The following is a 13,898-nucleotide window of genomic DNA, read 5'->3' as shown; positions in this document are numbered from 1 at the left end:
CTTCCCACCTTGAGGCCACCTGCATTCAAGGACGACATTCCCATTCTATGGTCAGGGGCAGCTCACTCGGGCCAAAGTTGACTTGCAACCTGGGAAGCGCCACCCCACCCCCAATCCTTGTAGGAAGAAGCAGGAAGGGCCCTCCTACAGGTCACCGGAAACCCCTAGCTAGGAACCCCCTAGAAGATGAGGAGCCTAATTGCTCCAAATTCCGCTGACTCGCTATCACATTATAATTAGGTGCAATCTGTCTGCTTCACTTCCGCTCTCCTTGCCCCGAGTGAAACGCGAGCCAGGAAGGGTTCCCTGCACAGAGTCCAGCCTTGGATGAGAGAGTCAGGCAAGCTCTGCGATCTCTGGTAGGGAAGGAGTGTGGGAGCCTAGGGGAAGGGGTCCAGGAAGCTTGCTGGTGTTCGGGGTGAGCCCTGAGGCAGCGGCAGGGCCTGGGTCACTAGGCCAGTGAGAAACTAGGGGATCACACCACCTTCTCTGGGCTTGTGTGTGCAGGTAGTCCTTGAACAGTGTCTTCTGGAATTTTGCAACTGGAGCACTTCCTTGTCTGGCTTTAGTCCTGACCCGGCCACAGGTCTCAGCTGGGAACTTGCTATTCCCACCTTGTTCCACCCTGAAGTCACCAGCCCTGGACCGTCCACAGCTGGGTAGCTGCTGTTACCTCCCTCACATCCTATGCCTTGGCTCAAAGTAGAACCCAGGTGGTTTCTGCTGCCCTGGCACCGTGAGGGCTAACCACCAGCTTATCTGACTCCAACCCAGCAATGGATAAGAGTTCGTCATTGATATGTAGCAGGGACATAAAAATGGCCCCCATGGCCCCCGCGCCTCAGTTTCCTGATCCAGAAATGACAAGAGCATAGTACTTGATTTCTTTCTTTCAGTGACCCCTGCAGCTCATCTGGCCTTCAAGAGTTAGTCTATGGCACTTCTTTCTGTGAATCTATTGTGTGGAGTCCCCAGGGGTCGGTGTGAGCCCATGGGAACTCCCCAGAGACACACCTCCTGCCAGCCCCTTTGGCTTGGGGTTGAAGAGGAGAGAACCAGGCAATGTTGCTGATCGCATGGATTCCCTTTATTGAGCTGAACTAGTTACTGCGGTCAGATCAAGTCACATTTAAAAGCAGACCATCCAGTTGCACGGAAACCGATTATATTCATTACAGAGTTTTAATCACTGTCCGGTGAACTGGCAAATCCAATCAAAGCATTAGTCTTTAATTAAAAAATTAAAAGGAAATATTCAGACAATAGCCAAGCAATCACATCACGATGCACAATTACCTAGAATTGCAATTAAAAAGTAGTTAACCGAAGGGGGAGAAAGAAAAACAAGAAAGAAAAAAACAGAAGCAAAGAAAGAAATCACACTAATCCTTTTTTAAAAAACTATCAATATAATACATGAAGGAACAAAGGACAATAGCCTCCAAAAGCAGGTTGCTCTAACACTAGAAATGTAGTCTGCGGCGAAAACTCTAAAAGCACACTAGCTGTAGCAGGACAATAAAAAACACTGAGCATGGAATACTTTTAATCTCTGCCATTAATATTCATTTCCAGCTGCTTATAATAGCAGCGCCTCATGGCCAAATCATTAGAGTTTTACATCTGGGTTGCAAATGACACTTTGATTGGATGTAATGTTCAAATGGCCCTCCCCACGGCGTCTCCGGCAAGCCTTCTGCGGAGAGGTGTCCTGTCGCGAGGTCCCTCACTGTGCGTGCTGGCTCATCGTGTGGTTCTGCAAAGGCGAAGAAAGGAGACACGCATGAGGGCGAAAGAATGGCGAGCATGCCTGTCCCCTCCCACCCGGGGCATGGACGCCGAGAGCTGCAGAAAGCGGCTCGATCATTACCAAACAGAATGCCAGAGCAAAAAAGTGCTTGAGGGACGCAGCTGCCAAGGCGCCACGTAGACCCGAGCTTGGGGATCGGTTCCTGTTGCTGCCAACCTGGGTTCCCTGTAAACTGTTTTCATTTATTTATTTATTTATTTATTTATTTATTTTAGACCATTCGGGTCGTACCTAGGGGGTGGGCTACGTGGAGGCAGACGGAACAGCCGGGGAGGTGGCAATAATGAGCACCACCTTCCTTTCCCTCCAATGGCGAGGAGGAAACTCTGACGGCCTGCAGGCTGCCCCCTGCATCACATCTCGGTCCCTTGCTCACTGTTCTGAGCCACGCAGGAGGAAACCGCAGATGTGCAGAGCAGCGCGGCCGCCCAGAGGCACCCGAGTGAGCGCAGACGCGCCAAGACTGTGGGTGGGCGACGCCCGTGGCCCAGGCAGGGGACAGGTCACCCAGCAGGGAGGGGCCTGGGAAGAGCCTGGAGCTGAGCTCCCAGGGCCCTGCCAGTGTGGTCACGTGAGAGGGAGATGGTGCGCTTCGGCCGCTTGGGCCTGGGAAGCCAGGGCCCAGGTGGGAGCCTGTGGCCAAACGCTTTCCTCTCTCCACAGCCCAAGCACATCCTTCTTCCAGCCAGCCCCGGCGGGGCGGGCAGGGCGGGCAGTGTGGAGTCTGTTTCCACCACGACCAGCAGCCTGGGGCTAGGGGTGGATTTTGGCTTCTGAAACCTGGTCTTTTTATTTCTTTTCGGATAGAGCCAATTCAGAGACTATTGTCGTCCCAGTCTCAGGCGGTGGTCCACCTCAAGACACCTGGAGATGGAAAGTAACATCCTCCAGGGACAGAGACGCAAGGTTGCAGCCGATCCCCATTGAGGGCTTTTCGGTATTCCTCCCAGCCTCGGAGCCCTATAAGGAGACCCAGCCAACCAGTCGCCCGCTGAAAGCAGCGGTCTGCATCTCTGCCACTAACCACCAGGGGGTGCAAGAGAGGCGCCGCGACTTTCTCCTGGACTCCAGGTCTCAGTTCCAGAAGGACCAGAAGACAACCACAGCTTTTTTTCCTAGAGGTCTGAGAACCTAGGATGGAGATGGGACCACAGGATAGGTCCTCAAGGCAGGTACTCAGGCCACATATCGACAGAGGCGCTTTGCTTTCGATTCTCACCATGTGGAAAGTGACGGTCAGATAGACAAAACACCAGCCCGCTTCAGCCTAGGATCCAGAAGGGGCTGATCCAGGCCATTAGAATCTAGTGATCCGCACCCAGTGGGTATATCAGGCCACTGATTATCCACAGCTTGCTCCAGCACCCTGCTGCAGACTAAAGCCCAGATCACCAGCATGACCTCAAACCTCAAATGGTCCAAGGTCCAAGGCAGATTGTTGGAGCTGAAGATGGGCCCCAGGTGGTTTCCATAGGAACCCCATCCTCCAGCCCTGTGATAGCAGCCAACCATGTGGAACTGAAGGCATCCTCTGCACAGATCTGGCTTCTTTGTAACTCTGGACCTCTGCTGCCTTAACACTTTCTCCAGCTGTCCTCCGAAGCAGGCTTTCCTCCAGTGCTCTGGACGTTCACACTGCGTCACCAGCCCAGGTGTGTCCCCGTAATACACCTCCTGCCCAGCATCCACATGAGTCTGTGCACTTCTTGTACTTAGGCCTGGTTGCCCGTCCCCGCCCCCAGTCGCAGGCAGGACAAGAGCACCTGACCCAGGACTGGACACATGCTGGGTTCCCCGATGCCTAGTAGAAGTGTGGTAAGCACATCAACCTGGGAACAACAGAGCTAACACAGGTCTAGGGTGCTAACTAACACGTGGGTGGAAATGGTGTGAATGTGGACTAGAGAGCATGCTGTGAGTTCTCATGTGTGTGAACCGTTGCCAAAGACAGCCCGAAGCCAGGCTTGAGAGCCCTTGAGAGCTGCTCACCTCCATTTTGGGAGAAGAAATTCCCTAGAGGTGGAAAGTCTTGCCTTGGACCACTGGCTGGGAAACTGAAAATAAGTAACCCTTCTTAGAGCATTCTCCCTTCAGGAGCAATAGCACGTGCTTTTTAGTTTAGACTTACAGAGGAACTTCCTCCAAAAGAGTTCTGAGGCAGACGAATAAAAACTACCTTCCTAACATTTTACTATGCCAACAGAAGCTCAGGATGTCATAGCAGAAGGAAATGTCAGAATCAGTGCTCTGAAGGTGACTAGCAGCAGAGTTCATTTAGCTTGTGTCCTTAAGTACCTGCTAGACGTTCTGCTCTGGGCTGGGAACAGTGAGGACAGGGAAGACTCCAGCTGGCCCCATTCCTAGAGGGGTCTGACACAGGAGTGATACACAGGATTAACGATCCAACAGTAGCCTGGGAGAGGGTCAAGGTCACAGCTCGAGTGTGTGTGTGTGTGTGTGTGTGTGTGTGTGTGTGTATACACTTTAGAGAAGCTGTTCTTCATCCAAGGGCAGTCTCTGGGAGGGGCAGAGGGGTATCCAAGATCCATCACTAAGACCACCCCCCAAACATGTACAAGGCACATCTATGGTGGCTCTTTTCCCAGCGCATGGACTCCTTCAAGGCTTCCAATGGCTTCCTCCCAAACACATGGCTCTTACAAGATGCTCCTAACTCCATGTCTCTTTCTCTAGTTATGCTTATGCTATATTGAGTTTCTTTAGAGAAGAAAAACAAACAAACAAACAAACAAAACCTAACCAGTCTTTTAAAGACACGTCCGATCTTACCATTGAGCACTTCCCAGAACCATAAAGGCTGGCACTGGGCCAGCCAAAGGCTGCGACAAGCCTGGCCAGGACGCCTGGCACCCGCAGACCTCACTGCCTGCCAGGGAGACACAGGTGTGGGGCAGAGAAGCAGGTGAGGGAAATAAAGCGGAGGCACAGTGAAGGCTCTCGGCTGGCCGCCATCCACTGGGCAGCGCTCCTGCACTCACGGATGGGGTTTCTGTGATATCCTGAATCAAGGCCTCTTCCTGATGCACACTGCTAGCATCTGGTTGGGCCTAGCTGAAGGGAATCCCTTTTGTGGTAGATCTTTCACCCACAGAATCCTTATTGCTCTTCTGTTGGGGGACAGCCACTAACTCCTTGCTGGGTTTGTGTTGGCTATGTGCTGGGCACAGGAGCAGGGAGCTGTGTGTGAAGCCGGGTGGAGGGACTGTTCTTACACCCCAAAGCACAGGGACTGGGCAGGCCAGCTAGAAGGTCATACAGTCCAACTCTGGGCACAGAGCCAGAGCTCCACCCACCGCCTCAGCCCATGATTTTTGTGGTCTGGACCCGCTGCTCTGCGGCCCAGGTCACGTCTCTAGGTCTGGGTTTCAGGTTCTGTTCCTTGGCCTGCCTTGCCAGCATCATGCTTGAGGAGACAAGTATTTCAGCACATTGGTTGCCTGGTCACATGAAACAACATGACTCCTCCTGTCCTGGAGGCCCAGATGTGGGCTGAAGAGACTTATCAGTTCTGTAGACCACTCTCGGTGTTCCAATAAGCCACTCTACTTATGTGCCAGCTACTCTGATGGCAGTCACCTACCTACCAAATCCTAGCACCTTGCCTAGCTCTCCCCAAATGTCCCATTGACACAAGCCACCCTTCTAGGTGACCACAAGACAGGCAGGCAGCTTTAGAGACCTGTTAAGTACCTTAGTGGCCAAAAAGGGCTACTGTGCTCAGTGCTAGTTGTCACCTGCCAGACATGTGACCTTGGAGCAAGTTCTTTGATCTCAAGCTTTGTGAGTTGTCTCTTTCTGAGATGCCAGAATGACTCAGGAAATGATGGTGCTCATGGGATCTACCTACAGACAAGTGCCTGAGACAGAAGGACTGTTTGCTCCCTGCTAAGACCCCCCCCCCCCCCGCCGAACTGTTAACAGCTGGGGCTACAAGGCAATGTCAGAGTTCTCCCCACCCATGTCCCTGAAACTGACTGTCCTCAGGAACGCCTTGCATGGCTCTGCCCTCAGGACATCAGGTGCCACTGGTCCCTCATCATCAGACCTGGCTGGATACTTGCCTTCCCCTTTCTGCAGCAGAAAGGGTGATCTGGTACGGAGGAGAGCCCCCAGGAGATGCTATGGTAGAGGGAGAGATACATACCAGCATCCATCCATCTATCCATCCATCTCACAGACATTCACTGAGTCCTTGTCTATGAGGTCCCAGGCTGTTCACTGAGCATGTACAAATGGAGACATCCTCCCTCTTCCCTTGTGAGAATACTGCCTTGGCTGGGTGGGGAGTCTAGACTCACAGATATCAAAGACCCTAAGGAGGCAGGAAAGAAAGGACTCATTCCTAAAGACCCAACCCGAGCTGGTGCAGAGACACACTTTTTCCCCACTCAGAATACCCCACCACGCACTCTCTTTGTCCAGCTTGCGTGACTCCCCGACCATTATGTCCCCGCCCACACTCTCCCTGTCCCACCTGCAGGACCTTCTTCCCGAAGCCACTTCATATTCCTCAGACTCTCAGTCCAGAAGAGGCTATTTTCCCTCACCCTGTCCCCATGTCGCTCCCCGGCTGGCTGCAGCTATGAGAAGCCCTCGTGGACCTGGTTTTACAATGGCTCTTCTCCCCAAGACCAGGGATCAAGGCCTGGGTTGGGCCTTAGCCTGAAAGATTCCATTTTCAGTAAAGACAGATGCCTTAGCCCGGCTTGGCTGAGCAGGGCTGCTGTAGGGCTCCATTCATTACGTGCCCATTTCACAGTCAAGGAGCTTGGCCTTGGGCAGTGGACAGGGGAGAAGGAGAGGGGGGTACAGGCCAGCCTCTGCCAAGTTTCCAGCTGCAGAATTTCATGGAAAGCAGCAGGGAGACAGGGCTTCTGATGGGGACTCACTCAGGAGAAGCCTTCCAGCTGCCCTTGAAGGACAGTTTGAGCTAGGGTTTGCACTAGGACGTGTGTGTAGGTGTGTGTAAGTGTGTGTGTGTGAGAGAGAGAGAGACAGACAGACAGACAGAGAGAGACAGAGACAGAGACAGAAATGAAGGAGCACCATGCCAAGCAGGATGAACCACCCAAGCATCTTGTAGGTGTGAGTAACACTGATAAAGACTGTAACTCACATGACTGGGACTCACTGTCTGGCTCAGCTGGTCAGACACCACACACTTGAGTATCATCAGAGTCCTCAGCAGCCCCGTGAACCAAGTGCCACCTTTGTCCCTGCTGTGTGGGGCATGAGGCGCAGGGTGCTCCGGGTCCCGGGGTTGACAATGCCAGTGTAGGATGTGCACCCACAAAGTGTCTGCATACCGCCCTCTGCCACGGCCCTGCTCTGCCTGTGAAACGTGAAAAGTGCGGCATATGCTGGGGGAACAATGAATAATTCAGCTTGGCAGAAGCACAGGGTATGTGCTATGGAGACAAGCCTCCAAAGGAAGGCAGGGGCCTTATTGATGAGGCTCCGTGATGCCAGACGAGGCAGCTTGCCCTTAAATCTGGGCCACTGGGAGCTATCGAAAGTATTTGAGCTGTGGAGTTACACGGCGCAGACAGAGAGAAAGCTCACGCCTCCACCCGAAAGGTGTCTCAGCAGAGACTCTCCATCTCCCTCTGCTTCCTGTCAGGGCCTCCCCAGCACACACTGTCACTTGCCCTTCCCTTTGGGGAGGGTGCAGACGTAGGCAGCTCCGCTCCCCTCTCTGTTGTGAATCACCTGGGCAGCCCCTCTCGGCTTGTGAGCACTTATTTTTAGCAGTGCTTGACAATCGTCCAAGGGTCTAAGACGAACAGATGGCCTGTCTTAAAGGCTCGTATGTTCGCTAGTTTGCACTTCTGACAAACGGTGCGCACACTCGAGAGCGCCCCATAAACAGCGCCGAATGAATACTCACAACACAATTTAGCTAATGCACGTCATTAAAATTAGGAGTGAGTGATGGCTGGGGCTCCCTATAAATGCCTGCCAGTGACGCGCTGCTCCCTGGGGAGCGGGACAGGCCTTGACATACTTGTACCCTACTTTCACCAGCAGCCCCTTGCCACCCATTTACCCTCAGGACAGAGAGGTTTGCCACTGTGCAAGTGACATCCACCTTTGGCATCTGAGAGAGGCTAATGTCCCAATGGCCTTGGATAAAGCCCAAGAGTGACCTATAAGGTAGAAGGAGAGTTGGAGACCCTCCATACAGAGGGACACATGTGACACTTGCTTGTCCCTGCTGCCCAGCCAGCAGCAAGGAGGAGCCTGGCATCTGCCACTCCAGAGCAGCCACAAGTGAGCTGCAAAACTAAGCTTAGCGGGGAGGGTTGGGAAGCCTGTGGCAGGCATGGGGACCTCCCAGCCTGGAGTTAAGAGCTCAGCTTTCAGGGAACAAGGTGTAGCTTTGGAGGACATCCAAGAGCAAGAGCAGATTCAGGGATCCAAGAAATACCTTGAGGACAGGAGGAAGGCCTCTGATCAAGACTCCCTTGGCTAGTAGATTCTCCCAGAGACTGACCAAGCTTTAGTTCCTGTATACTCCCTCCTCCTCCAATCCCTCGCCTGTCCCCAGGACACAAAAGACTAAGGCAGGTGGCAGGCTCCATCACCAGTTCCATATGTGACAACTGCTTTTCCTTCCATGAAAAGATGGAAGAAATATATATGAAATATATATATGAAAATACAGTGTCCAACAGACTCTCCAGGCGCAGGCAACATGTCCCCACACTTTACAAGTGAGCCCACTTGAGAACAAATTATTAGGGAGCCCCCTCAGAGTCACTCCTAAAATGAAGACCAATATTACTTGTTCAGGGGTCCTCAGCCTCGGGGGGGATGCACCTCACAAGTGAATGGGACCAGTTGGTCTGTGTGTTTGGTGTGGAGGGCAAGACTCTGGCAGCCATGCAAGAAAAAACAGTAGTTTTCTGGCTGCTGTCACAAGCAGGGTGTGAGTGTGTGTGTGTGTGTGTGTGTGTGTGTGTGTGTGTGTGTGAGAGAGAGAGAGAGAGAGAGAGAGAGAGAGAGAGAGAGAGAGAGAGAGAGAGAGTCCCAGGACTGCTTACAGATCTGTCCCTGTGAGGCAATAGGGAGCACACTTGACCCAAGTCCTGAGGAAACTTAGCAACTGTTTCTCCGAAGATGGGCCTTTGCCTAGCAGATTCACTCGTGTGGACACCAGGCCCTCTTAAGCAGACTACCAAACTAGCACACTCACTCTGCACACCAGCCTGCTTTGACCCTACAAGATGGCTCTCAAATATGAATTGGGCCTTGGATCCCTTCCTTCAAAGGGCCTAAGTCAGATCCCTAAAAGCTGATCCCTCCAGGCAGGCATGGGGCAAGCCTGTCTATTACAAAGTCGAGCTAGGAACAGTGCTACGTCATGAAAAGATGTGGGGACCAAGAGCAAGCCAGGGGCTCCTCAGGTCAGACCTGCCACTAATTGTGCCATGAAGAGTTTGAGACCAAAACAGGAATGATATACCTTGTAAGTTAATGGGAGACCTAATCAGGAATAATAGACCATGCAGGAGATGTGAGGATTAAGAGCAAGCCGGAGGCTCCTCAGACCAGACCACTAATAGGAGTCAAAGTGTACACGTGCCATGGGGCATACACATACATGGGGTACAAAGACATAGCCAAAGTAACCCAGAGGTAGCTAGGAGCATTAAATTTGGAAGTGCTTATGTCAGTAAAGAAAAGGGAACCAGGCAGTGGTGGCACACATCTTTAATCCCAGCACTCGGGAGGCAGAGGCAGGTGGATCTCTGTGAGTTCAAGGCCAGCCTGGTCTACAGAGTGAGAGCCAGGAAAGGCACAAAGCTACACAGAGAAACCCTGTCTCAAAAAAAGAAAGGAAGGAAGGGAGGAAGGAAGGAGGGAGGGAGGGAGGGAGGGAGGGAAGGAGAGAGAGAGGGAGGGAGGGAGGGAGGGAAGGAAGGAAGAAAGGAAGGAAGGAAGAAGGGAGGGAAGGAGAGAGGGAGGGAGGGAGGGAGGAAGGGAAAAGACTGAAGAAGATCTGCCCCAGCCATGTTGACTGGGCTCTGCAGGAGGCCTCCAACACCAGGTGTGTGGTGCAAAGTGGGGCCCAAGGCAGTGTAAAGCAATGGGGCCAGTGGATCTGTGTCAGCCTCAAGAGCTCCAGCTTGGTAGGAAAGATGCATAGCTCAGCTCCAGGCAAGGCCACCATGGGGACACGTGGGCCAGTAAGGCCACAACTGCAGGCTTTGTCAGAAAATTGGAAATGGGGTTTTTGAAACTCTAAGCTTCCTCTGTGTTGAAAGCAGCATGATGCAGACCAGCCACATGCCTCAGCTGAGTCTGACCTGAGGCCTCTGGAGTCTTCCAGCATACTAACTGGGCCAGGACTCCTAAGGCAGGGCCGTTTGGGGCAATGCTCTTCCATGGCAGATGGCCCCAGTGCTTTGTAGGGTCGTGGAACTTGGCATGGCAAGCTCCAGGAGTTAGGGATGGTTTCAGCTGCTCACTGGCCCTGCTTGGTGCTGCCTCTAATGCTGTTGAGAGGTCAGCCTACAAGCTACGTAGCAGAGGGATGGCAGCTAACACAGGAAAGCAGCAACCCCTGCTCCCCCATCCAGAGCATGCTGGACAGTTGTCTTAAAAGTGGCCATGATCCTTGGGGATATTACATTAGGCGAAATAAGCTAGTCACAGAAAGATGCATACTGCTGGAATCTTCTTGTTTGGGGTACTGAGTTAGCCCAGCTCACAGAACAGCATGTGACAGCTGTCGGGGCAGCTTCAGGCTGGGGAGCTGAAAGAGTTCTGGGGGTGAGGTTTGCATGGTAGTGTGTGCATCTCAATGCCTCTGAGCTGTACACCAGAATGGGGAAGAAGGGAGCTTCATGTTACATGAATTTACCACAACTGAAAACCAAGCAGAGTCAAGCAAGAAACAGGTGTGTATTCTACACCCAGGACAGAGACTCAGGACCATTCCCATGTGGCCATCTCCTCTCTTTGCCTCAGAGGACGCGCGGGCTGCGGTAGCCTGTGGCACCCTAGGCTGGTGGACTGGAGCTGCAGCATCCAAGGACACCATGCCACCTGCCAGCAGTTGCCGGCATTGCCGGCAAGGAATGTCCATGTCCACGCTGCCGAAGGCTTCCTCCACAACAACAGAACTGACCATTATAGCAGTGGTGTGGCTCTCGGAACCAGGCCATCCCAGCCACAGAACCCAGACAGGGCAGATACCCAAGGCCCACTGATAAAAATCCTGTTCCCGGGGACAAGGGCCTGCTGCTGAAGGAGGTGTCTGCATTTTCCCCGGCAGAGGAGAGGAAGCAGGAGACAAGCATACAGCCCACCCACTTTAAAAAACGTGGGAACAACCTGGTGTGTGTGTGTGGGGGGGGGGCGTTTCCTCTTGGCTCATTTCCCACTCCTGGCAGATTTTTACTCTGTCCACACAGAATCATCCTTCCTCACAAACCAAAATCCAGGGCAACTAGCCAGTAGTGGGATGTAAGACCTGAAAATTAGGGCTGTCCTGGAAAATCTAGGTCACACGGTCACTAATTATACTGAACACGTATGTTCAGGTCCCTGAACCACACTGGTGCTTTTAGGTTTTGTAAATGATACATGAAAACTTTGATCCAGCTCTGTTTCTACTTTCTTCCAAATTCCCGCTAAAAAGAAGACTTTACTGCATCTTCCAATTTTCTGGAAAATTATCCCTGCCAACAAAGAGCTGTTCCAGCAGATATTCTGGGGTGGCTGCCCCTCAAAACGTCATGCCCAGCACCCACAAATGGCTGCTGGCGACCACACGGCTCTGCCCCTTGCCCACAGCCCCCCAGGCTGCAGGGGCAGAAGTCTCAAAGATGGACCTAATTTACTGTGATGAATTGTGGCATGCACCACTGATCCACACTGCAGCTGAGACCCATTACAGCTAATGATCGCCACGGTCCTCACGAAACACGTAGGTGTGTACCCTTGCCAGTCCCGAAGGAGTCACATACCACAAATTGAAGGGCACAGGGTGATTTCCCCACTTCTGGGATGTTGCTCCCACAGATTATGGGTCAGCTGGCAACCAAGCCATGGTTGCAGTGTCTCCGCCCACATACCTGCCCTACCGACACCAAGTGGGGGTCTGCCCGATGATTCCCTTCTACACAGCAGAACCCACTGGTTCCATGAGGCAAACATACAATCATGTGCACTCCAGGTCTATCGACTCCATCCCACTCAGTGAACTAAAGCAGTATGTGTGCACCCATGCAGGCAGTTTTATAGTGGAGTGTGAAATTAAGAGCATGTGAGTGGGAAGGGGGCGCTGGAGAGATGGTTCAGTGGTTAAGAGCATTTGCTGGTCTTGCAGGAGACCTAGCTAGGTTCAGTTCCCAGCACCCACATGGCAGCTCACAACAATCTAACTATCCAGGGGATCTGATACCCTCTTCTGGCCTCCTCTGTCACTGAATGCACAACACATGGAGAAAAAAAAAATATTCACATAAAATCAAAAGAACCGAATCTTTTATTTTTTAGAAAAAGAACATAAAAGGAAGACACTCTAAAAGCCGTATACATGGGGGCTGGAGAGATGGCTCTGTCGTAAAGAGTGCTTACTGCTCTTGCAGAGGACCCAGGTTCAGTTCCCAGCACTGTTGCTTGGCAGGTCCTAACCACCTATAACATCAGCTCCAGAGGACTCTGACCCCTCTAGCTTTGGGTACCTGCACTTGTGCCCATACCCACACTGAGACACAGACACACACTACATAATTAAAAATAAATCATAAGTAAAAGTTAACATATATACCTCAATATCGGTACATATATACCTCAATAGGTAGATAGTAGGTGGGTGGGTAGGAGGGTGGGCTGCGAGAGCCTGGCTGGTGAGAGCAAGAGAGTGTCTGGATAAATAAACAGGTTGGAGGTGGGTGGGCTGGTCAAAAAATAGTCAGTTTTGGAGTTCAAACCTGGCTTTGGTCACTTACTACTTCTACGACCCTAGGCTCTAGGAAGACGTCATGTCTGTTAAGTCTGCATTCACACATCTGAAGGGGGCGGGGCTAACTGTAGCTACTTCAGGTCTTAGAGGAGGAAATACACACAAAAGCTGCAACAGCACACAGAATGCCCTGCGTCAGACGAGGCCACTGACTGTTTGTTGCCAGGGAGGACTGTAACATTTGTAAAACCAGATATGAATATACAGCCAAGAAACCCAGCTTTTGTGGCATGGTAAAGAAAATAGGGTCTTGGATGGCGGCCTGGGTCTAGCGCTGATCAGCTCTGTGGCCTCGGGGAATGTATCAACCTCTGTGTGTCTTGGTTTCCTCCTCTTAAGAGAGACGTCATAAGGACTTTTAATGTTCAAAAGGGCTAAGGACAATGTCTGGCACCTGATAAACACTGGGATAATAATTATGGGAAACCTTCCTGTTTTGAAAGACAGAAATAATTATTTACTTTCAACAACCTCTGGGCCAGGAGGTTTACCTTCTGCTCTGTAAGGCATTTGCTGTTATGGTCACAGTGACATCTCCATATGTGACCCCTCGCTTCTATGTGAATGGAGACTGGAGGGGGGTTTTCTGGATAAGGCATGTTCCCCTACCCCACTAGGAACCCCACATCCTGTCCCAGATCAACTTGGCCCCTTCTTTCCTCCTCTCCCCGCACCATAGTCCCACCAATATTGTGTTTTACCTGTTCTGAGAATAGAATGACCCAAGATTTATCACAACGACCCCAAATATGATCAGCTCCACATCCTTGAACATGCCCGTGTACTGGCTACCATACATGAGTCCCTGCTATGTGTCAGAAACTGCTCTTCACACATCAATGTCACTTTTCCGACATCTCCGTTTTTCTGATGAAGAAACTGAGGTTTTCCCTCAGTCTTGCAGCTGGCCAGAGGTGGCACTTGTCTCTTGCCGTACCCTCATCCTGTTGTCCCCGGGTGCCACCTGAAGGCCACATCAAAAGGAAACTGTCACCCAGCACAGGCCTGGACCAACCCTGGCCAGCCCGCCTGATTCTGTGTAAACTTCAGTGGCAGAGTGAGTACAGCCGGCTCACTATTGACACAGCAAAA

General features: G+C 52.0%; 1 protein-coding gene across 5 annotated transcripts in view; it reads right to left on the bottom strand.

Moving 5' to 3' along the window:
- Positions 1 to 1,065: 1,065 nt before the first annotated feature.
- Positions 1,066 to 13,898, bottom strand: part of Znf423 (zinc finger protein 423) — a 304,941-nt gene continuing 292,108 nt past the window's right edge. For all 5 annotated transcript variants that reach the window (XM_052727722.1, XM_052727723.1, XM_052727726.1 and 2 more), the window contains one exon: positions 1,066 to 1,756. In XM_052727722.1, the coding sequence (XP_052583682.1) occupies positions 1,727 to 1,756 (30 nt within the window). In that variant the 3' untranslated portion in view covers positions 1,066 to 1,726. The remainder of the gene's footprint in view (positions 1,757 to 13,898) is intronic.

Source organism: Peromyscus californicus, unplaced genomic scaffold (genome assembly GCF_007827085.1).
Source record: "Peromyscus californicus insignis strain IS unplaced genomic scaffold, ASM782708v3 Scaffold_8__1_contigs__length_139910024, whole genome shotgun sequence".
NCBI classification, from domain to species: Eukaryota; Metazoa; Chordata; class Mammalia; order Rodentia; family Cricetidae; genus Peromyscus; species Peromyscus californicus.
Note: the sequence above shows the minus strand (reverse complement) of the source record. Positions and strands in the feature narration are given on the sequence as shown.